The 23594-nt window shown below is 44.3% G+C and overlaps 1 protein-coding gene across 2 annotated transcripts in view; it reads left to right on the forward strand.

The window, feature by feature from the left end:
• Me3 (malic enzyme 3) overlaps positions 1–18461 on the forward strand; it is a 222268-nt gene extending 203807 nt beyond the window's left edge. Inside the window, exons 9-15 of one of the 2 annotated variants that reach the window (XM_008844135.3) lie at positions 11388–11485; positions 11785–11898; positions 14321–14426; positions 15033–15175; positions 15704–15877; positions 16400–16498; positions 18237–18459. In XM_008844135.3, coding sequence (XP_008842357.1) covers positions 11388–11485; positions 11785–11898; positions 14321–14426; positions 15033–15175; positions 15704–15877; positions 16400–16498; positions 18237–18398 — 896 coding nt within the window. In that variant the 3' untranslated portion in view covers positions 18399–18459. Of the gene's footprint in view, positions 1–11387; positions 11486–11784; positions 11899–14320; positions 14427–15032; positions 15176–15703; positions 15878–16399; positions 16499–18236 lie in introns of both variants that reach the window. The other variant, XM_008844136.3, reaches the window with a different exon arrangement.
• The last annotated feature ends 5133 nt before the right edge of the window (positions 18462–23594 follow it).

The following is a 23594-nucleotide window of genomic DNA, read 5'->3' on the forward strand; positions in this document are numbered from 1 at the left end:
CTGTTCTCTTTTTTTCAATTATTGTATTTATTATTATTGTGTGTATAGGGTGTGTGTGTGTGTGTGTGTGTGTGTGTGTGTGTGTGTGTGTGTGCTGCAGGAGTGAGACAGTGTGAGCACAGGGCTGCTGAAGCCCGAGGGAAAGGAAGGCATGACCATCATGCTTTCCTCCACTTTCCCAGTGTGCCCTGTTCTCTTTTTTTCAATTTTTGTATTTATTATTATTGTGTGTATGGGGTGTGTGTGTGTGTGTGTGTGTGTGTGTGTGTGTGTACATCTCAGTGTACATGAGGAGACCAGAAGACAACTTGCAGGAGTCAGTTCTCTCCTTCCACTGTGGGTTTTGTGGACCAAACTCAAGTCGTCAGACTCACCCAGCAAGTATATTCACCCATCGAGCCATTTCACAGGCCCCACATGCTTCCTTTTCTTCTAGCACTGAACTCTCTGGTCTGTCTGTGAGTTTTCTGCTAGTTCTGTGATCTCATCACATTGCTCCCTCTGCCTAGAACTCTCCTCTCCTCTTGGCGAGTGTTGTTTTCCACATGATCCTACATCCAGGACCAAGCCACAGACACATAGGTGACCCCCCAGAAATGGCACTGAACAATGGCCATCCACTTTGCAGAATGTTCCCCAGGGCCACCAATGGGATACTTGGCTAAGAAATAGGAAACACAAAGCTGAGAGATGACCTCAGCGGGGGAATGGGAGGGGTCCAGTTGGCTACAGATGCCACAGCTGGCAGAAGCAGGTGGGTATGAATGGCCCAGCTCCAAAGATTTTTCCCAGCTGGTCTGTCCTGTTTACAAGACAGCAGTGTCACTGAAAACTGTCAGGGATCCACTGCCAGCTCCTCATCCACCACATACTGAGCTGCAGTTCTAGACCCTTCCTTATCTCCCCCACAATAAAACCTCCTGCCATCCTGATCTCATCTCTCTCCAGTACCCAGAGACTTCCTTTTCACTGTGTCCTGTATTCTGAAGCTATTCATCCCCAGCCCTGGGATTCACCTGGGTCCAAGGATCACATTAGTGGTTCCTCAGAACCTCCCAAGGATCACACAGTGGTTCCTCAGGACCTTCCGAGAATCACACAGTGGTTCCTCGGGACCTTCCGAGGATCACACAGTGGTTCCTCAGGGTCTAAGAGAAGCTGAGATGACAATCATCCCCTTTGGGTCCCTCCAAATGATGGCATAAGAGGCCTAATCCTGCCTTTGGAAATGCTATGTAGAGCAGGGATTCTTAAACTTTCTCCACTTGTGATCCTTTTTCACTTAGAATTTTTGACATGACTCTCAGTACACAGGTATACAAAATAGATACTCAAATCCAACATTTACTGATAATAAACCAATAAGAAATTTATTTTAAAATTAAAATCCTTGATATATATAAAATTTTGCCATTTATTAAAGATGAAGGCAAATTTGCATAGTAATAAGATAAATATGCTTATTTATTTGTACATAAATATCAATCTTGGCTGAATATTTGTTATTGGAGGACGTAAACCATTTTTAATACTTTTCAGAGTTCACCTATATTTTAATTTTTATAAGATTTATTTATTTGAGGAGGGTTGGAGAGATGGCTCAGTGGCTAAGATCACTGGCTGTTCTTCCAGAAGACCTGGGTTCAAATTCCAGAACCACCATGTTTCAGGGGATCTGACACCCTCTTCTGTTCTCCTCGGTCACTGCATGACATGGTTGCACTTACATACATGCAGGCATACCACTCATACACATAAAATAAAAATAAACATTTTTTTTAATTTTTAAAAAATATTTTTTATTTTATGCATATAAATGTTTGGCCTGCACATATGTATGTGCACCATGTACATGCAGTGCCCTCAAAGGCCAGAAGAGGGCATTGGATTCCCTGGAACCAGAGCCACCATGTAGGTGCTGAGAACCAAACCCAATTCCTCTACAGGAGCAGCAAATACTCTCAAACACTGAGCCATCTCTCCAGTTCCTGTATTTTAATTTCAAAATAATGGGTCTATAGTTAATAGCACTGGCTGCTCTTTCAGAGGACCAGGGTTCATATCCCAGCACCTACATAGCAGCTAACAACCCTCTGGAGCTCCAGTTCCAGGGGATCCAACACCTTCTTCTGACCTCCTTAGGCACTGCACAACACGGGTGCACATAAACACATGTAGGCAATACACTCATACACATAAAATACAAATAATAGATAAATAAAATATTAAAATAGATAAATAAAAATAAAACAAACATTCTAATGCAATCCAATCCAAAGATGTCCTAATTTCATATTTATATCCTAAGGAATGACAGCATAAAAATATTAACAGTCTGTTTCCCACAATTAAGCCATTGTGTTTCTCTAGGAGCAGAAAACTTTGTAGGTACAGTGAAAACTTTATGATTCATAAGATGCAACAGTCTCAAATCTGAGTCAAGATGTTTCAGGCAGTGGCAGTTGGCATTGCATGGTGTGATGGTATGGGCAGTAAAAGGGGGCACGTTGCGTGTTTAGAATCAAGGCTGTGGTGAACTTACTTAAGGCAAAACAGTGGAGTACTGCCAGAAGTAACTCACACTCATTGTGTGCTTGATTTTTTTAAATAAAATCACTTTATTCTAATTAACTCACAAATAAAAATACCACACAGCCATTTAAGGAAGCCACTCAGATGCTCACCCAGTCCCAAACTCCGCCCCCAGTGAACTCCTGTGCAATTCCGATGGCCATTCTGAAGCTGTGGTTTCTCCTAGGGTTTTACACTTCCACTCTCAGTTACATTTCTATACACTTATCCACCACAGAAAAAGACAAAACTAATAGAGCTGAAACTAGGAGGGAAAAAACAGCTTTATACCCTCCTCCATGACTCTGTGTCCTTCTGCCTGCATTTCCTCCTCCCCCACCTAACATTACCCTCTCTTGATCTCCTTTCTAAATGTTAATGCTACACCCACACTTTTTCTGCATCGAAACACTTTCAACTTGCTCAAATGTGACTATAAAAAGAAATATTTTCAACTTGTTCTTTTGTGCGGTTTCCTAAACCTACTGCCTCAAGTATTCTGTTTGCAGGAAATGAAATTATGCAGCATTCACTCTTTAAAAAGTTGGTTTATATTTTATCACAAATGGAAACAACCAGTCCACATCACTTGTGGGCACAGGCCATGATCCCCTACATCCCTGGACCCTTGGGCTTCTCAGAGTGGTTGCCTCCAAAGAGCTAAACAGTTTTCCTCCTCTCCATTTTAAAATTCCAGGCACACAGCCCAACCCCACCCCACCTCGCCCAACAATGAAGTTAATGGTAGAGACCATAACTTGATTTGCCAAATTGCTTTATTATAGTTTAGGACCTAGAACTTCTGTAGCCTCTGTTGAGTTCTAGTCTGTAAGCAGAATAGCTTGCCACCTCAGAGTGTGGCTCAAGAGAGTCTCAGAAAGGATACCATGAAGAAATAGCCAAAGAGGTAGCCAATGAATGTGTGTTCCAGAAACCAAATTCAGAAAGAGTTCCCCAAAGGAAGGAATGGGCAGCACTGTTTAGTACTGCTAAGAGGTCAAAGAAGAGGAAGCTAGGAGCTGACCATGAATTTGGCAAGGCAGAGATGATCTGTCACCTTGACAAGAAGTGGTCCAATCACTTGCTTAGACTGGATTTCACAGAGACTGGGAAGAAAATAAATGGAGATATGAGTTCATTCAACTGTATGACTGTAAAAGAGAGTTAAGAAGGGTGGGGCCTTCATAAGGTCAAGAGTTTTTCATTTAGTGTTTTTGCTTACATGTAAGTGAACCACATCTGTGCAATGCCCACGGAAGCCAGAAGAGGGCATCAGATCCCCAGGAACTGTAGTTACAGGTTGTTGTTGGCCACCATGTGGGTGCTGGGACCCGGACCTGGATCCTCTCCAAGAGCAGTCAGCACTAGTAACTGCTGAGCCATCTCTCTAGTACCCAGGTCAAGACTTTTTTTTAGGTGGATGTTTTGCAGTGTCAGTGATAGGAATGACCTACCAGAGAGGAAGAAATTGAGGATGAAGAAAGGGAGAGAAGGACAGAACAAATCCCCTGGGTTGATGAGAATGATGGGGTGCAGTGCATCCAGAGGTGGCTTGACTAGAAGCAGAAAGGACCTCAATGGTGTCTGCAGGAAGGCAAATGGTATGGATTGAAGCAGGTAGCTTGTATACTTGGTAGGAAGAAGATTTGTGGCATCTGGAGAACAGTGTTCATCCTTTATGTACTCAGGACCCAATGAAGTCCTAGAATGAGCACCCCGTCCAGTATTCTCCTGATTTCTTCTATTGCTTTCACCTTCACTTTTCTAAGAGGGTTGATGGGTGGGGAGTTCCATTGAGGGAACACAACAATACCTACACCAGAGTTGTTATGATGATTAAGTGAGCAAAGACAGGTAGCAAGTTGTACACAGCCAAGCTCACCATAAGAGTAATTGATAGGGCTGGGGAGATAGCTCAGTAGGTAAGCACACTTGCTGTGCAAGTGTGAGGACCTGAGTTCAAATCCCCAGCACTCATGCAAAAACCTGTGCATGCCTTATATAATCCCCCAGCCTGGTGGGGAAGAGAAAGGCAAATCCTGGGAGCTTGCTGGCCAAATAGCATAGCCAACAGAGAAACTTGCAAGTCAGTGCAAGGCCCTTGTCTCAAGGCAGTAAGAAGAGGGATAGAGGAAGATGCAGGACATCCTCCACTGACTGGTCTTATGTGCATGTAACACATACACACACCATATACACAACAACAGCAAAAGGAGTAATCAATAAATGATAGCTGCCTCTGTGTTCTTTTATTGCAATGTACAGCTCTTTCCTATCAGATTTCCCATTGCTTTTGGCCCTGACCCCATAGAGAGTCACCACTCAACAGTGATGCCGCCTGCCAAAGTTCTCTTCCATATGCCCCCACATTATGTAAACCCAGCCCACAGTTCACTCCCACGGAACCCATAATGTCCTTCCTGCTGCCTCCATCTCAGGAGGCTGTTTGTCTGAGGACCCCAAGACTTCCTGGCTTGGCTTTTCCTGGGTGACTGACAAGCCACCCTCTCTTCCTGGTCAGTACCCTCCTCTGCACAGTAATAGGATGTCACAATCACCATCCCCCATCCAGCACTGACTTTCTTCAGGTAAGTCCAGTTAGTCAACCCTCAGGGTTTCAACCTCAGAAGATATTTGCCATCCAAAAAGAGAAAAGCAAGTAGAGTATGGTGTCGTTGGGGACATCCCTGATGAAGTATCTTTGGTGCCATCTAGTGGTAAATGATTTGCAAACGGCCTCCTTCTAGAAAGCAGGAGGCTGACCTCAATCTGATGAGCTGAAAACTCCAATACCAAATGACAGGGACCAGATGCCTCAGCGGGAGATGCCATCCCACTCAGTGCATCTCAGGCTTGAATGGGCACACATAATATCCAGGGATTTTGGAAATACATTCTGACTCAGAAGAACTAAAACGACAGCAGGTTTTGAGAGGCAGGGGAAATAAATGGAAGCTAGCTGTTCTCAGGAAGACAGGAAGAACAATCACCATGTTACTTCGGAGAAAATGATGGACAAAGGGATCTGCGATTTGGAGAAAGTGTGCTATAGCACAGTTCTCCTCACACCTTTTTAACGATTTAAATAATTTAGTTTATGGGACCAGTAAGATGGCTTAATGGGTAAAGGCACTTGCCACCAAGACTGAAGACCTGAGTTCAAGTCCTGGGACCCACATGGTAGGAGGAGAGAGCCTATCCTGCAAGTTGTTCTCTGATGTAGACACACAAACACACTCACACATAATAAGTTTTTAAAAGTTCAAAGTAAATAAATAACAAAAATGTTCAAAAAACATTTAGAGAGATCGCTCAACAGTTAAGACATGGCTATTCTTACAGAGGACCGAAGTTTGGCTCCCAACACCCACATGGCAGCCAATAACTATCTGTAACTCTAGTTCCTGGGGATCCCACAGCTTCTTCTGGCCTCCATGTATGCAAAACATACACATAAAAAATCAAAACAATTTTAATAATAATGAAGTTTACTTTCTTAAATGCTAGGGGGGCGGTATTTTGTTTTGTCTTGTCAGTTTTTTAGGACAGGGTCTCCCTGTAACCACAGCTGGCCTGGAACTCGCTATGTAGAACGAGCTGGCCTTGATCTCACAAAGGTCCATCTGCTCTGACTCCTGAGTGCTGGGATTAAAGGCATGTGCCACCACACCCAGCTGTCTTATTTTAAACTGAACATTAAGAGAAGGCAAAATTTGAATTGTAACTGCCAATGCTTCTATTTAGAAGCATGTTGCCATTTTTGTCTTGTGTGACATTTGTTGGGTTTTGGGGCATAGAATGCAGGAACAATAGGGGAGAAAGCAGGAGACCATACCTAACCTCAGGCAAGACTGAGTTTATTGAAGCACCTCAGTGAGGGACAGCAGCCTTTCACACACTGGAGGTGACTGCTGCCCCAGAGGGAGGTGCCGTTGGGCTTATATTGGATGTAGCTGTGGATAGCTAACTATGTGCAGATCAGGGAAACTCTTGAGATGTTTATGGGCCCCTTGTGGCCCCCTTCTTCCTGGCACCGTTTGCTCTGGTTTATTTGGAGAGACAGAGGGTTTATGATCTCTTCTTGGGACCATTTGCTCAAGAAGACAGGCTGTCTTGGGAAACAGGCTGTCTCAACAAACAGTCCCCCAGGAGGGAGGGAAGTGGCTGACTGATAGTGCGATTCTCTGCAATTGGGCCATTCTATCAACATTTTTGACCCCAAGAAAGGGGGAATGTTTTTTTCTAAAAGATTGAATTGATGTATGTATTCTTGTTTATCAAAATATGTGGTTTAGAGTTTTCAATAGCCATACTGTGCAGAAAAGCATGACATATACAGTACATTCCCAGTTACTTAAAATGGAACGCTGTGTACACACAGGGCCCAGAAGGATGCATCCAACTTAACTGCTTGGGACTGGATGCCTTTCTTCTTGTTTCTTGTGTTTTTGTTTCCTGCAATCTACACAGTAACTTGTAAACACAAATCATGTGAGGGGGGAGCTCAGTGAGTAGAACAAATGTGAGAACTAGAGCTCAGATCCCTGAGACTCAAGTCAATGCTGGGCAGGCAAGATGGCCCACCGGCAATTCTAGCCATAGGGAGGCAGAGAAAAGGGATCCCCACAGCCAGCTGACTAGACCAGCCAAGAAGGCTCTCTTTGGGTTCCGTGAGAGACCTTGCCTCAGCATGTAATGTGGAGAGAGATGAAGGAAGACACTTGACATCAACCCTGGCTTCCACGTGCATGTACACACAGATACACACACACACACACACACACACACACACCACATATACACAAAAATGTTTTGTTGTGTTTTATTTTTAAGTGACTGGCCTGTTTAGAGAATCTTAAATAACTTTTACCTCTGGTCAAAGGATGCATGAAGTCGTAAAAGGAGGTTGAAAATTCCCTCACGGAGATTCTCTCATACCCTACCCTGCAACCATGAGTATTTTGTGGCTCTCTCTGGGTTTTCTGTGGGGGGTTATTATGATTAGGATCATGGTATATAGGCTCTTTCAGGCTTTCTTTATAGCAGGCTTGATGAAGCAAAAGTTAGTCATTAAGAGTACAGGCCCTAGGTCCTGATTTCTTGGGTTCAAATCTTGTTTGTTATGTGATCTGCTCTGTATCTCATTTCCCTGGTCTGTAAAATGAGAATAATAAGGAGGATTAAATAAATAAATATCTTTATACATATAAGGCACTTAGAAAAATATCTGATGTTAGTTACTTACTGATAGCATTTTCTATGTTATGATATAATCTTCATAACAAATGAAGGTCTGTGCATATGTGTGTGCAGGTGTGTGCTCCATGTATACATGTATGTAGGCCAGAGGTTGACACTGGGTGTCTTTCTCTATTGCTTCCATCTATTTTTTGAGACAGGTCTCTTGCTGAACCTGGAGTTCACCATTTCAGCTACACTGGCTGACCAGTAAGTCTCTGGGATCCTCCTGGCTCTGTCCTTAAGCACTGGGGTTACTAGCCCACACCACCATGCCCAGCTTTCATGTGTGCGCTCAGGACAGAAACTCACGTCCTCATGCTTGAACCTCAAGTGGTTTACACACTGAGCCATTTCCCTAGCCACATAATGAGCTTTTGTTTTTCTTTTTGTTTGTTTGCTTGTTTTTGAGACAAGATCTCCCTGTAGCCACAGCTGTCCTGGAACTCCCTGAGTAAACCAGGCTGGTCTCAGTCTCACAGACATCCACCTGCCTCCACCTCCCAAGTGCTGGGATTAAAGGCGTGCGCCACCGCGCCAGGCACTAACAAGCATTTTTAGTGTCTGCAAATCTTCTGCTGAATGCCTGCACTAACCAGTTTACTTCACCATTATGCCCATGCTAGATGTTTCCATTCTTTCAAGTCCTATACTGTAAGTAACACTATCTCAGATGTTCTGGTACATGTATTTCAGAATTTCAGATTTTTCCATACATAGATTTCCAGAAGGAGAAGTATGAGGTCAAAGGGCAAAAACATTTTATAAATTGGACTTCTATGGGGGAAATAGTTTTCTTCTTTAAAAAAAAATGTAGCCGGATAAGGTGAAAAGTGCTGAAGCCTCTTACTTTTCATCGCTCCTTCACTGGCCCTAGATAACATCGTTTTCATAGCCATAATAGTCCCACAGTGTTGGGGACCCCTGCTGTTTAGGGTAGCAGTCTCCCCATGTCCGGATAGCCGCAAGCCAGCTCAGCGCAAATGGGGAGACTCCCCTTCTCAGCGGGGCGCCTTCTGCTCTCCTCCCTGACTTACTTTTGAAATGCCTGTCACAGATACATGCCCTCCAGCACAGAAGCTACCAGGCTTTAATCAGGCATTGTCTGATAGCCTGATAGAAGCCCACAGCCCTATGTAAATGAAGCATTCCAGGAGCACCTATCAGCTAAGGCTTTTTCTACTGTCTCCACACTATAAATAATCCTAGTTTTACCCCAGTAAAGCTGGAGCTGAATCACTGAGATCTGAGCTAAGTCACTTGTCTGAAGCTGTAACACTAAATCCTGTGATCCAGTCTCCCCGGAGGGGAGCTATCCTTCCGTCATCCACTCACGAAGACCCTGCTTTCGCTGTCCCGCACCTCCCCTCGTTCAAACACAGAGGGAGTGCTCGGTAGATTGGGACGGAACCCACCGGGTAGCTGACAGCGGTCCTCGAGAGCCTACAGGCCCAGTAGCGGAAAGTCTCAGCAGACTTGGTGCGCGACCCACCCCACGTCCCCCCAGCGTGCGAGGGAGACCGGTGCCACGTCCAGCAGCTGGCGCTCCGTGAAACCCACACGCCCATACCACAGTCCCACTTTAATTTCTTTTCCTTTTTTTTCTTTGACCATAACAGACAACTGTGATTACATTTTTACTGTGGGCTCTTGGTGTCAGTCAGGGTCTGTACCAGCTGCTTAGACAGAGTGCACTTAATACAAAGAATTGTGAATTGTGTATTAGAGAATTGAAAAGCAGAAAAGAAACACAATGACTCTGCTACCATCCCCTGAGGCCAAGAAACAAAGGAGAGGAGGCAGCCGCCTGGCGTGTTGATGGGCCGGCTGTGAGGTTAGTGCTCTAAATGACGGACCGATGAGTTGCGCACGGGCTTCAACTGCCAACTGCCACTGTGGAGGTGGTGATTCAAGGCTGTGGGGTTACTCGATAGATCAAAAGCAAAACTCAGGGCACACTGTTAAATTCCAACATGAACTGAATACTTTCAAAAAATATATTAGTGTTGAATGGAACATAGTTATGCAAAAAAATAATTTTGTTTATCTAAAATTCTATTTGTATTAAATGTCCTACATTTTACCTGCAATGTCATAAGACTCAGGCAATGCTGAAAAGAAGAATTCCTTCTTCAGCTAGCCTTTCAGTTAGTTACTCTGCATTGCCTCCTTCGGCAGATCTCAGCATAGAGCCTCTTGGAGGTTTGCAGATCAAACTATGTAAAGGGTGGATTAGGAGGGAAGAAAGTGACTTGTTCATTGGTACAGTTCATCTTGGCTATTCAGTATCCTTGCACATAATTCCACATGTTTCCAGACAACAAAATCAACTCTAACAGCATGGACCTGTCTCCAACAAAGGAAGACATTCTCACCTTCTCCCCCAAATGAGAAGAGACAGAGTCTCAACACTAACTTATCCATCACTGCAAGAGAGTCACACTATCCATCTCTGGGAAGAAATAACTGCCCTTACAACACAGTCACAGTTGAAAATTCTGCTACTCAAAGATGAGAGTGTAGCATTAACTTCCAAATATACATATAAAGGGAAAGAGAAGGGAGAGGGAATTAGCTAATGTAATCCATCATCCATAGCCATAGAGTCAAAAAAGAAGCATACACGGCTGGTTGCTTGCTTCTTTAGCCAGTCATAAGATCACTGGTGCCCATAAAATTCTTCCTCAACCTTCTATTCCATGTTTTCTTGTCCTCAAACAGGACTTCTGCAGGCCGTGGTTCCTCCCAGGATAGGAGGACCCAATCCTTCATTTGTGAAGGCCCTGGATCCTCAGTAGTCCTGCCTATCTTTGGTTGTCATCATATTCATTAATATTTACTACTGAATGTGGAAGTATTAAGACACCCCCAGATGATGCCTTGGCTCCCAGTATGCTCTGACACCCAATTTCCTCTTGGTTATCAGGATCAAGCCATATAGCCAAAAAGGCAACACTTCTTTAGTGCATAGAGAATCCCGAGGGCAGTCTCAAGTCCCAATTCAATGGAAGCATGCTATGATTCCCAATGGAAGCATTTCTGTTCGGGAATTAAGGACTCTAACCCAGCTGGGCACAGAGTTGAAGACACAGGAAACAAAAATTACGTGAATGGGTTATCGGATAAAGTGGTGAAAGACCCATGTGTTCTGTACCTAGTCATTTAGTATCTCGTGGTTCCTTCATGCCTCTTTTTAAAATATGTCTTTATCCCTTAAATGGGTAATTTTATGGGAATCATACTTTTTGGGCATCTATTAAATTACATTTATCCCATTACTACATTTATGAATAAGGGCAGTAGCAGCGCCTGGCTAGATGATTATCTCTCCCAGAGAAGATCGACAATTCCAAGGACTGTTCCTAAGAGGAATAGATATTTAAAGTGAGGGGAGAGGGGAGCGGAAGGGAGGCACAGATTTTCTCTAAAACCTGCATGCCTGCAGATTAGACTTTTATAAGGGCTAAGAAAAGTTGCTTCTTTCCTACAGGTCCTAGATGTTGGGAACTCTGTCACAGGTCTTTACTTGTGGGTTGCGGGCTAGAAACCAAAGGTTGATGCAGTCCACTCTGTTGCAGGCACAGCCTCTGTCGCTGTGGCAGGGATCCTGGCTGCTCTGAGAATCACCAAGAACAGGCTCTCCAATCATGTGTTTGTTTTCCAGGGTGCAGGTGAGGTACGTGCTGTGAGAGGGTCCCTACCTCTCTCCCAATAGAAGAATAAGACTGGATAGAGAAGTATTAAAGAAGGGAGGAGTTCTGGGGCTCTGGGAAGAGGAAGTAGTTCACATGGAATTCTGACCATTGCAATTTCCTCAGCATCAACATCTGAGTTTCTCAAAACAAGGGTTAAACTGTGCCTCCTTGGGTTGTAGGGCTAAGGAAAAGAAGAGGGGCTTGTTTTGGTGAAGCCTCTGGTATGTGCTGAGCTACTGTTTGCTTTGTGACTAAACATCCTCCCTGTGGTACCTCCCAGGCAGCCATGGGCATTGCCCACCTCCTTGTCATGGCCCTAGAAAAGGAAGGCATACCCAAGGCAGAGGCCACAAGGAAGATCTGGATGGTGGATTCCAAAGGTCTGATCGTCAAGGTATTGTTGGCCTGGAGTTCTAGAGCTATCCTGACACATAGAGTTGCTAAGAACTGAATAGAATGAGTTCTCTGTTGGGCAAAGTACTTAGAATGGAAAGTAAAACGACGGCAATGGCTGAAGCCTCAATTACTCTTGTCCAAAAGCTCTGTGTGTGTGTGTGTGTGTGTGCTTGTGTGTGTGTGTGTGTGTGTAAAACATCTGAACACTACTTCCTGCCTTGTGTTAACTTCCAGCCATATTGAATCATAGTTCTCCAAAAGTCACATCTTTCACTCTCCCACATCTTTGCACATTTTGTTCTGCCTCAAGTGTTCTGCCTTTTTCCACTAACCCATCTCAATCTTCAACTGATTCCCAGATTCCAGTCCTTACCTTCCGACTGAGCTTGCATGTTACCTCTTCCAAGAAGCTTTCTCAGAGCATCTAGATCTCAATTAATTTTCATAGCTGCGTGCCCTCCCCTACGCTGCACCTACCACTTTGTAGAGCGGTTATGCTTTGACTTGTATGTCTCTCTACTCAACTAGTCTTGATGCCAATGCCTAGCACATGTAAGTGCGTAATATGTTAGGTGTGAGTGAAATGATGAATGAATAAGAAAAGCTCAACTTCTGCTGAGAATAGTGAGGGGCACAACTGGGATGGCCCTTCCCCTAGGACGTCACTGAGAGCTCCGTGCTATGATCTTTCAGAATTCCATTAACATAAGATGTCAGTGGGAGAGTTAACATGATAGCGTAAATGGGGATTCAAAAGCATATGGGGTCATGCACCAAAAACAGCAAAGACCTTAGCAGAAGCTGGCCTTCCTCTTCCTCTATATGGAGCCATATTTCTGCTGAAAGGAACTTGGGCCTAGAGATTCATCTTCCCACCTCATTCAAGAGAATAATCTGCTCGTAGGTATAGGTTACCAAAACCTGATGACTCTTCCTTCTTGCTCATTTTCCAACATCGTTTTGCTCACCCAAGGAGCTCATCTATAACCAAGAAGCTATAGGGCCAACATCTTGACTCTGGTACTCGGGAGGCCAGCAGGAGTCATCAAAAATTGTTGTATTCTGGGGCTGGAGTGATGACTCAGCAGTTAAGAGCACAGGTTGCTCTTGCAGAGGACCCAGGTTTGCTTCCCAGCACCCATAGAGCAGTTAACAATCATCTGTAACTCTAGTTCCAGGGGACTTGATGCCCTCCTCTGGCCTCTGAAGACACTGTACACATATGGTACACCTACATACATGCAGATAAAACACTCATACACACACAAAAATAGAATTTTCAGAAAGAAAAAATAAATGATTGTGCTCATTTACCAGCACTCCTGCCAGCCCATCACTCAGGGACTTCTCCTTGAGGAAATGGAAAAAATCTGGAGCTGGTCATGAACAGACAGCTATTTGAAGCTTATCCTAGAGCTCAGCTCAGTGTTACTCACTAGAAGGTCAGTGAATATTACTAAATATATTCACATTAGCTCACGGACCCTAGAAGGCTCAAGCCCCTGCACTTCACCTGGGCCTGTGGACTGCACATCTTGTGGTCAAGGGACTTGACAAGACTAAGGAATTTCCTAAGGGCCTTTCTGTCCACGCTGAGGAAGCCATGACCACAACAGCTCAAAAAATGTTCTATGCACTGTGATTTATGGTTTATGCTTTGATTTATGCTCAGCCTTAAATGGATGCTTGCATCATACCCACTCCTCCCAAGACTAAGAGATTATTACAGAAAAGGGGGTGACAAAATTGTAAGAGCCGGTGGTAGAAGATAAATACAAGGGAAACATGTTGTCCGGATGCAGCAGGCAGGTTAACATACAAACCCACGATGTTTGTGACAGCATGCACAAGACCTGTGCAAGCCCAAGCCAGACAAAAATCTCAGCGTGGAGGGGACATGGGCAGAAGCAACCCCAGCCCTAGCTGAAGAACTATTGGCAACTGGTAGCTTCTGAGAGAGGAAGGTTTTCATTAAGGGTGCAACGCTGGTTAGATTGACCATGCTCCAGGGAATGGCTCCACGACCAAGAGTATGTGGGGAATACAAATGAGGCTCAAAGGCATTTTAAAAAACATAATAGAGGACATGAAGGGAGGTAGGGGAATCAAAAAAGCATTAGTTTTTAAAAATAATTCCTAGATTCTCTTGTGGCTCAGGTTCAAGAAACACACACACGTGTGTGTGTGTGTGTGTGTGTGTGTGTGTATGTGTGTGTGTGTGTACGTGTGCACACTCACTTCAGTTCCACCTTAGGTTCTACTGGGAAATTTGATCAAGGGCATGGGTCTCAACACTTCTGATGGCTCAAATCAACACATAAGTCTCATTAGGGAAAACTGTCAGAAATTCCCAATGCATCAGTCTTGCTCAGTAGGCCCTCTGCACCACAGGTGCTTCATATTTCTTTTTTTTCCTACAGGGGAGGAGCCACCTGAACCATGAAAAGGAGCTGTTTGCTCAAGACCATCCTGAAGTGAAGTCCCTGGAGGAGGTGGTGAGACTGGTGAAGCCCACCGCCATTATAGGTAGGAGGCAGAAGTGACCCACTCCCCAGGCCAGTTAACCCTCTTGACTTGCAGATGGAGGGACTGAGGCTTAATGAGAAGACCAAAGTAACCTATGGAAACCCAGCTGCTTCCCCTAGTCCATGTCGAACTCAATGCCATAACATTTTATTGGGTGACTTCTGTCTAAAAACCATAGAAATGAGGTGACAGAATTGGGACTTGTCGACCCAGAATGATACAGTAATAGTGGAAAGGCACAGTGCTGATCTCTAACCAGGAGATGTGCACTCCCCCCACCCCCACTCCAACACCCTGGCACCTATCCCCGTGCTAGAGGAACAGCCTGCTTTAGATGGCAAGGCTCTGGAATGCTTTCAAGGTACATCTTAACTATCCGAGACCTGAAGTGGACCAGTGGTCTCCCTGGAATGAACACAGGATCTCATAAAGCTCAAGCAAAAAGCCTCTTCTCCCTGTTGCTCCCTCACTCCTTTCAGCAAATACCATCCCCAAGATTCCCAAGTCTGTCATGGGGTACCCAGTTCCCTCACCAGTGCCACCAGGAGAGGAATGGGGTGTTTATACAGAGTAGGCATCCCCACTACTCCCCCCTTTTCCCTATAGGTGTTGCCGCCATCGCAGGAGCCTTCACGGAGCAGATTCTGAAGGACATGGCCTCCTTCCACGAGCGCCCTATCATCTTTGCCCTGAGCAACCCCACCAGCAAGGCCGAGTGCACAGCTGAGAAGTGCTACCGGGTCACCGAGGTCAGCGGGGAGTCCTTCCTCTCCCCAGCTGAGAGGACATAGTGACAGTTACTACCAGTAACCCTACAAGGGTGAAAAAATTCTCCACCGTTGTGAGAAATTTGAGGTTTAGAAAGATGAAACAACTACCTAACATCACTGAGCTAACAAAGAACAGAGCTGGTCCTCAAACCTTGGTTTGATTCCAAAGCCCAATCACTTATCATGATGCTACACTGTTCAAAGTTCCCACCACATAGTGCTTTGGCCAGAACCCAAAGCTTCCATCTACTCTAGGCAACTGCCCTGGGTTGGCTTTCCCAGGAGGTGTCAAGTAAAGAGGTACTATGACCTCCGCTGTCAGTAATCTGGAAGGAAAGTGGAGCTGAGCTTTTTGGTCAAACAAATTACTTGTCAATTCCATACCACAGTTCTGGACACTTGGGAGAGGATGGAGATGAGGCCACCATTTGAGAGATAAGACTAGGCTGTAGTAACTGCCCCAAACCAGCCTCCAAGTTCCAACTCTGCTTTTCTTCCTGCCTCCAGGGACGAGCGATCTTTGCCAGTGGAAGTCCTTTTAAGAGTGTGACGCTGGAAGATGGCAGGACATTCACCCCTGGGCAGGGAAACAATGCCTATGTGTTCCCTGGGGTAGCACTGGGAGTCATTGCCAGCAGGATTCGGCATATCCCAGATGAGATCTTCCTCCTGACAGCAGAGGTACCACTCTCTTCCCTCCCTCAGGTGCTTTTAATAGGGCCTGTGGTTCACCACCAAGTCTTTAAGTCCAAAGGGCCCTGGATTTCTCCTCTCTTCTCTCTAATACCCACCCCACCCCAACCCTGACATCAGACCAGGAACAATGCTGAAAAGGAAAATGCATGGAGCCCTAAACATAGAGACAACAGTTTGCTTAAATGGCCACCCAGAATGATAACCAAGCAGGTGGGAAAATGCTGGGACCCAGGGATCCCTGTGTAACAGGTTGTGACCAACCAAAGGACATAGACTTTGCTTTGCAAGTCATAGGTTTATTCATCTTGGTCTTAGTAATTTCCCGTTAGAATTCAAAGAGCCCCATGCTGTTTTAAACCTCAGCCAGACTTAGTACAAAAGAAGTGTCCTTGTTTAAGCCTAAGATTAAGCATTATCTCTCTTCTCTCTCTCCTCTCCCCTTCCTCTTCCTCACCCTCCTCTTCTACTTCTCCCTCTCCCACCTCTCTTTCTCACCTGTCTCTCCAGCAAATTGCCCAAGAGGTCTCTGAACAGCATCTGTCTCAGGGGAGACTGTACCCACCACTCAGCACCATCCGAGATGTCTCTCTGAGAATTGCAGTCAAAGTAAGGCACATCCCACCCCAACCCCTACAATATGGGTAGTAAGACTCAACTACTTGCTGTGACTGCGGGAGAGCTAAAGGGATGGCAGCTGTGGAAATATTCTAAGCCCCTTCATCTTTATTGCTTGAAACCAAAAGGCTGGATGACAAATTCTTGCCTGCTCACAGCCTGAGTCCCATTCCAAACACCCACCCAGACCAGTTCTAGGAAAGTTCCAGACTTCCCCCACAAACATCAGGCAGAAAGGTCATCGGAGCACATGGTCTTGTGAACCAGAATGTGGGTGGAACTTTTTTTAAGTGAATCATAATCACCCATTTATAAGAAAGGTCAGCTTGCATTGCATCGTAGGAAGGACTGGGGAGGGCTTCAGAGTCCCTGTTCTGCCAATCAACACGTAACTTTGGCCCAATCTTTTCACTTCCCTCAACCTTAGGTTGCCCCTTATCCAAAGGGGTCAGTAGTTCCTCTCTCCCAGACCTCTGACGATTCAAAGAGAACAGTGTTTCCCAATGATGGCCACCCTGGAAAGAACATCTACAGACCAGTTGCTCTGTAGCAGACTGTTGTGCAGGGCCGTCCTGAAGTACAGCATAGGGAACATGGTGGACTGGCAGTGGACACTGCACTTTCCTGCCTGTCACAGTCATGGAAGCGATGTGAACACGTGCCTGTCCAGATATTTGTAAAGGGTGCATGGTGGGCTGAGCAGGGCTAAGGAGCTGTGTGTTAAAGCCTAACTGGCTGTGGCATGGCCCCATCAATGAAGGGTCTGAAAGCTAAGTGATTATGAAGGAATGAAAGGACATTGTGATAGAAAGAACTAGACTAAATAAAGATGTGTTCTGTGAACATAAAAAACTTTAAAAAAAAAAATGAGAGGTTTTCACACCCAGTTCCTGCCTGGCCAGAGTAGAGACCTCTTTCAGAGTGGGCTCTTCAAGGGGTGGTGGGATGATCCAGCTCAAAGAAAGAGATATGCAGACATGATGGACTTTCAAATAATCATTATCAAAGCAGGATAATGGGTGCATCGCGGAATTATTATTCTATTATTTCCATTAGTGTGTGTTTTATTGTCTATAACTTAAAAGAATAATTTCAGAAAATGCACTACACAGTAATACATGTTCACCATGAGTTGTCCAGTGCAGGAACCCTCAAGAGTCAGTCCTAAAGTCCAGCAATCCAGATCATACTCCAGCCCATCCTGTCCAGTCCTTTCCTTTGGGTGTTATTTATTCACATTCTTTTGAAGCCAAATCAAATACCCAGAGAACAGCGTGCAGGATGGCCATCCAATTCAGTTTCTTCAACCCACATGGGGAAGGATTGTGAGGGCTATATACTTGTTTCCTAATTTTATCTTCACATCACTTAAGAAAGGTATCATTACTCTGTTATGAATAAACTGAGGCTCGTCAAGTATAATATCATGGTTGGAAACCACAGGAAATTAGAAGCAGGCAGAATTTAGACTGGGTCTCTTGGCCCTGGGCCTGGGCACTGGATATGGACCTTTCTCACTGTTCTCTGGGAGAGATGGACTACTAGCCTCTTAGGAAAAGTAGCAAGTACTATTTAGGTAGAAAGTTTAAATCCTTGCTGTCCAGTGGTTTCATGGGTGACCCTGTCTGGTGCTTCAGGGCATAGTCCCACGCCCTGGCTGCCAAGCAAGGGATTTCAAGGCAGCTTTTCGCAAAGAGCTAGATCCTCAGCCAAACATGTTTTTCCCTAGGTCCTCGACTATGCGTATAAACACAACCTGGCCTCCTACTATCCAGAGCCCAAGGACAAGGAGGCTTTTGTAAGGTCTCTCATCTATACTCCAGACTATGACTCCTTCACACTGGACAGCTACAGTTGGCCCAAGGAAGCTATGAATATTCAGACAGTCTAATGCACTCGGGGTTTTGGGGGGCTGACCGAAGAAATATAATATAAATGGTTCCAAAATGGCCAACCTTGTCACTGTGGTTATTTTTGTTCATTGATTTGTTTGTCAATTAGTTGAGTATTCTGCTATGAGGGGACATGCTGAGGCACACAGTGAATAATAGCTTGCTCCTGGGGGTCCTTGGATGTTCAGTTTTTCTGAGTTCCTCTCCAAACATTTCTTCATTCATTAGTTGCTGTTAACTAAGTTTTATGGGAAATACAGAATTCTGCCTAGAATCCTACTTTTATAGAGCGCTGGTATATTGGACACAATTCAGTTTTCATAAGAGAAAGTGTTATGTCCATGAAATGTTCATACAAAGTCAGCATGCTCAAAGAAGAGAGGACATCTCCTATGAGGACACAAAGAAGGGTCAGGGAGAGCCATGCTTGCACTGAATCCCAGGACTAAAGGAGGGGTTAAGTCATCGAGTCTCAAGAAATGTAATCAGAGCCACCCACCAGAAAATGTGGTCCTCCCATGAGGGAGTTCAATCCCTGTCTGAGGAATACATTCCCTCCAAGAACCATCTGGGTGTAAGGGTTGAGCGGCTAGGGCAGCTTGCTCACTAGTCAGGAATGCTCACTGCCTTATGAGTTGCTAAGTATTTGACATTCCTTTCTGTCATTACTGAAAGGAAAAATAGAGAAATGTGGGTGGGAAGGGTCAGCTTGCCAGAGAATAAGGAAAAAGAAGGGCAATGAGAGGGGACACCACAGAGAGTCCGAAGGAAGACTTGATCTCATTTTCCGAGCTCTGAACATACACTCCCTTCCACCCTTTGAAGTAGTTGAGCAACTTAGGGCAGCTTTCTTATAGAGGTGATGTCAGCCTGTCCTGGGTGTCTCTTGGGCCAGTTATGTCAAACCCTTTACCTCCCATATGTCCAAGAGAGCCCACACTACAGAGATAGAGAAAGAGCTTGTGACCCAGTATTACCTTTTGGAATATCTGCTTCTAATCTCATTTCGTTATATAAATCATGTTTAGGGACCTACCCCTGCTGCCACTCAGCCAGGATTCCACTGCTCATAACGGATAGGTACCACATGACTATCTCTCAGTGACAAGCTAGGTGAGCTATTAGACTTCTAGAAGAGTAGTTAGGAGAGCCATCAATCACCTCTTGCTCAGGTCTTATTCTTTCAGCATCAGCTCCCTTGGTGCTAGTACTCAATCAAGACTATCCCATCTCATAGACCTAAATGTAAAAACTAAAACTATGTTTCTAGAAGAAAATTAAGCAGTAAGTCCTTGTGAAGACTCCCCCAGTAAATCTCTGAATAAAAATCTGAGACTTAATGTCTGTTTCCTGAGGAATCTAACCTATAACAGATGGAGTGATCTGGCTAAGCTTTCTAATTGTCTGATCTCTTGTACCAGCTCCACATGACCACCTTAAAATAAATAGCCTTGTTAAAAGCCAGGTGTCGTGGTGCATGCTTGTAGTCCCAGCACTCGGGAGGCAGAGGCAGGTGGACCTCTGTGAGTTCTAAGGCCAGCCTGGTCTACATAGTGAGTTCTGGGCCAGCTGGGACTACAGGGAGACCCTGTCTCAAAAAGACCAAAAATTAAATAAATAATAAATAAATAAATAAATAAATAAATAAATAAATAAATAAGTAGCCCTGCTGTAGTTCTCTTTTCCTCAGAACCAAACCTGGTCTTTTGTATCCCATGTTCAGAATCAGAAAGGAAAATGGCCGCCTATTTCAGAAAGGCTACCTTTCTGTGGAATTCCTATTCTCCTAATTCATATTCCTCTCAAAGTTCCCTCAGATCTTTAAACATATGATGCCTGAAGTTTCTTCGTATTTTCCTAATTGTAGGCAATTTCTTGGGCTTCCATGATCTATTGTATGTAGAGAAGTGGCAGGCTCTGGACATAAGATTTTCAAAACTCCAAATATGTCTACATAAAGTATATAGATACTTTTTTCTTAATATCATTATGTTCAATTTGTTGTGAATTAAATATTCTTAAATTTGCTGGGGAGTGGCATTCTGCCAAATGCATGATCAAATTTAAGAGAGTAGTTCAGGTTGTGTGTATGCTAACACAGTTGGATGCCCTTTATTTGTTCATGGGATTAAGTTTGTTATTTTCCTCAATTCTACATTTTACAAATTTTTGTCTACTTGATTTATTTCTTAAAGAGAACTGGTAAAAAAATTCTCACAGCTATGGTCAACTTTTCAATCTTCCTTGTAGTTTTGACTATATTTACTTTATATATTTTGGCCCGTGTTATTAGATGTATAAAATTTAGAATTGTTATAACATGGTGGACTCAAAACTATGAAACTTGTGGTTTTCTTAAAAATGCACTTGCTTTTATTATACCATCTTGGAAGTCTCTCTTGCAATTCATCATCTATTCAGATGTTTAAGCTCTTATGCGACTTGGTGAGCCAAACATGAACCAGTTATTTCTCCCATAGAACTCTAGCCATTCTTCCCCAGAGACAAAATATGGTTGTCTTAACAGTAAGACATAGCACCATTTTATCAATCTCACAATATAAATAATTATCAATCACCCTAATATTAAGTTGATAGTTCAAAAGACAAAATATTAAATGTCCAGTTGATTAGTAGAAACTCATTCATGTTTGTGTTGGAAAAACACAGGAAAGTGTCACACTTCAAACCAAAGTAATAGGTAATAAGCAACTTCTAATACATCCCAGGGCCTTTCAGAAACTCCACAAATGTGTGACCAAGAACACCACAGAAGGGAATACGTTTACTCCTGAAAGGCGACATCCTAATCATAGTCAGTTCCGTGCAAGCAACACAGGAGGTGACACAGGCAGCAGCCCCAGGGGCTGGAGCAGGCAGTGATAAAGAGACACCAAGGACACCAAGGCCTCCCCTGGCCAGCAGCTCTGAGACTCCTGAGGAGACCAATCCACATGCTGCCAGGTGCCCTTGCATCACAAGCCCTCTCTTTTAAAGCCAGTGTGACAAACACCCCTCCTCCCCAATTGCAGGGGTGGATCAAGAGCTAATACTGCCCACCCTCTCCCCACTACTGCTGAAGGAGGGGGCACTAGGGAAGAGAGGCTAAGAAGGGATGGAGAATGGGAGCTGAGGTCTGCTAGGGGCTGCAGGGAAGCAGGAGGTACACTGGGACATGGGAGGGAGGAGCAAGGAGGTACACTGGGACATGGGAGGGAGGAGCAGGGAGGTACACTGGGACATGGGAGGGAGGAGCAGAAGGCCCCCAGCCTTGTATCCATGTGCTTTGTGTTTTAACTCTTGGAAACACTAGATTTTTTTTTTCAATTCAGTCTGACTTATTTTAGGGTTGAAGAGGTTTTCATGTAACTCTAGCTAGCATTGAACTTACTATGTAGACAAGGATAACTTTGAACTCTTAATTCTCCTGTCTTCACCTCCTGAGGGCTGAGATTATAGATGTGCACCACCCATTTTATGCAGTGCTGAGGATGGAACCCAGACCTTACACACACATACACACACACACACACACACACACACACACACACACACGGCACCATAGGTGTGATGATCAGAGGACAACTTGTGGAAGTCTGTTCTTTCCTCCCTACCATCATGTGGGTTCTAGGATCAAATTCAGATCCATAGACTATGCAGCAAGCTCCTTTACCCGTGGACCCAAGTACAATTAATATATGGATCGAAATGAAAATCTGAGTGCCAGGTATGGGATACTGCCCTACAAATTATTGATCAGGGAGGCCCCAGAGAGCTCCTCAAAACAACACAGACTATTATCATTGCTCTTGAAACTGCCCACCATAGCTAGATAGTAAGACCCTATTGCTGACTATACAACATAATTTGGTTGCGGGACATAGAAAAATCAAGCTGGAACTGATCTGAAAACTTTCTCCCCTCTGGGTAGTTTTCATAGTGTCAGAAGGTGCTATGCAGGCTGCTGTTGAGGAAAAGTCATCAGTGATTTCACCCAACACTGAACCCTGAATGCTATAATACCAACTAGCTAGGCAAGATATACCTATTGGTGCAATAGTGGCGTGACTGTTATGGGGATAGGCAACTGCTTTCAGATTAGATATGAGGCCTGTTTCACAGGAGGGATTTCATGTGGTTAAAAGCCCATGACTGGGGAGATCACAGGCTCTAATGGGTAACCTTCTGTTCATATTTTGCTAAATGGTTATGCTGTCAAAGCGACTTCTAAATATTTATGTCTACACCCAGAAATTTTTGCTGCTCTCAGAGAAGCTTCTTTTTGCAGTAAATAATGATTTATGCAGAGATCCATAACTGGCCAAAATGCTGAGTGTAAGTAACTGTGAGTGCTAAGCTATGGATCAATCAGCTATATCAACCTCCCCTCATTTTCAGGAAACATTGAGGAAGAGGGGGTGGAAAGAATGTAAGAGCAGATAGATGGGAAAGAAAGCTGTGAGACACTGACTTCTGGACATGACATGACTGGTGCACACTGGCTCACAGCAGCTGTGGTTACCTGCACAAGTCTGTACAAGTTCAGTCAAGTCAAAATTCTAGCATGGATGGGGGAGGAACTGACTCACAACAGCTGTGGTCACCTGCACAAGACCTGCACAAGTTCAATCAAATCAAAATTCTAGCGTGGATGGGGGACAAACTCCTGAGGCCCGCCCTTGGAATAGGAGCTATTGGTAGTTGACAGCTGCTGAGAAGGGGAAAGCCATTCTCCTTTGAAGATGTGGCCACTGGTAAGTTGTCCATGCCCCAGTAGATGGTCCCATACTCAGGCACTAATTGGACTGAAGGAGCTATTAGTAACAAAAAAAGGCAAACATGAAGTTGAGAAGGATGGGAGGGACACTAAAGGGGATTGGAAAAAGTGGTGGATAACTATGATCAAAATACATTGTATAAATGTATGAAATTTTCAAAAATATTTATAAAAAGTCTAAGTCTGGGGAAGGGGACAAGATTTACCATTATCAATAATCATGCATAGTCAGGTACTTGGAAAAGATTTATTATGACATTCATTACAGATGAAAAAAAAAAAAGGATGAAGTTTGGAAAAGTGTCATAGAGCAGGGTCATCACCACCTCAGCATCCAGCATAAAGTGGTTCCATTCCCACACCGCACAGAAATGGGTTCTAGCTCCAAAACATTCAGATACCTTCACTACCATCAGAG

This window comes from Nannospalax galili, unplaced genomic scaffold (genome assembly GCF_000622305.1).
Source record: "Nannospalax galili isolate Female #2095 unplaced genomic scaffold, S.galili_v1.0 scaffold278, whole genome shotgun sequence".
Lineage (NCBI taxonomy): Eukaryota > Metazoa > Chordata > Mammalia > Rodentia > Spalacidae > Nannospalax > Nannospalax galili.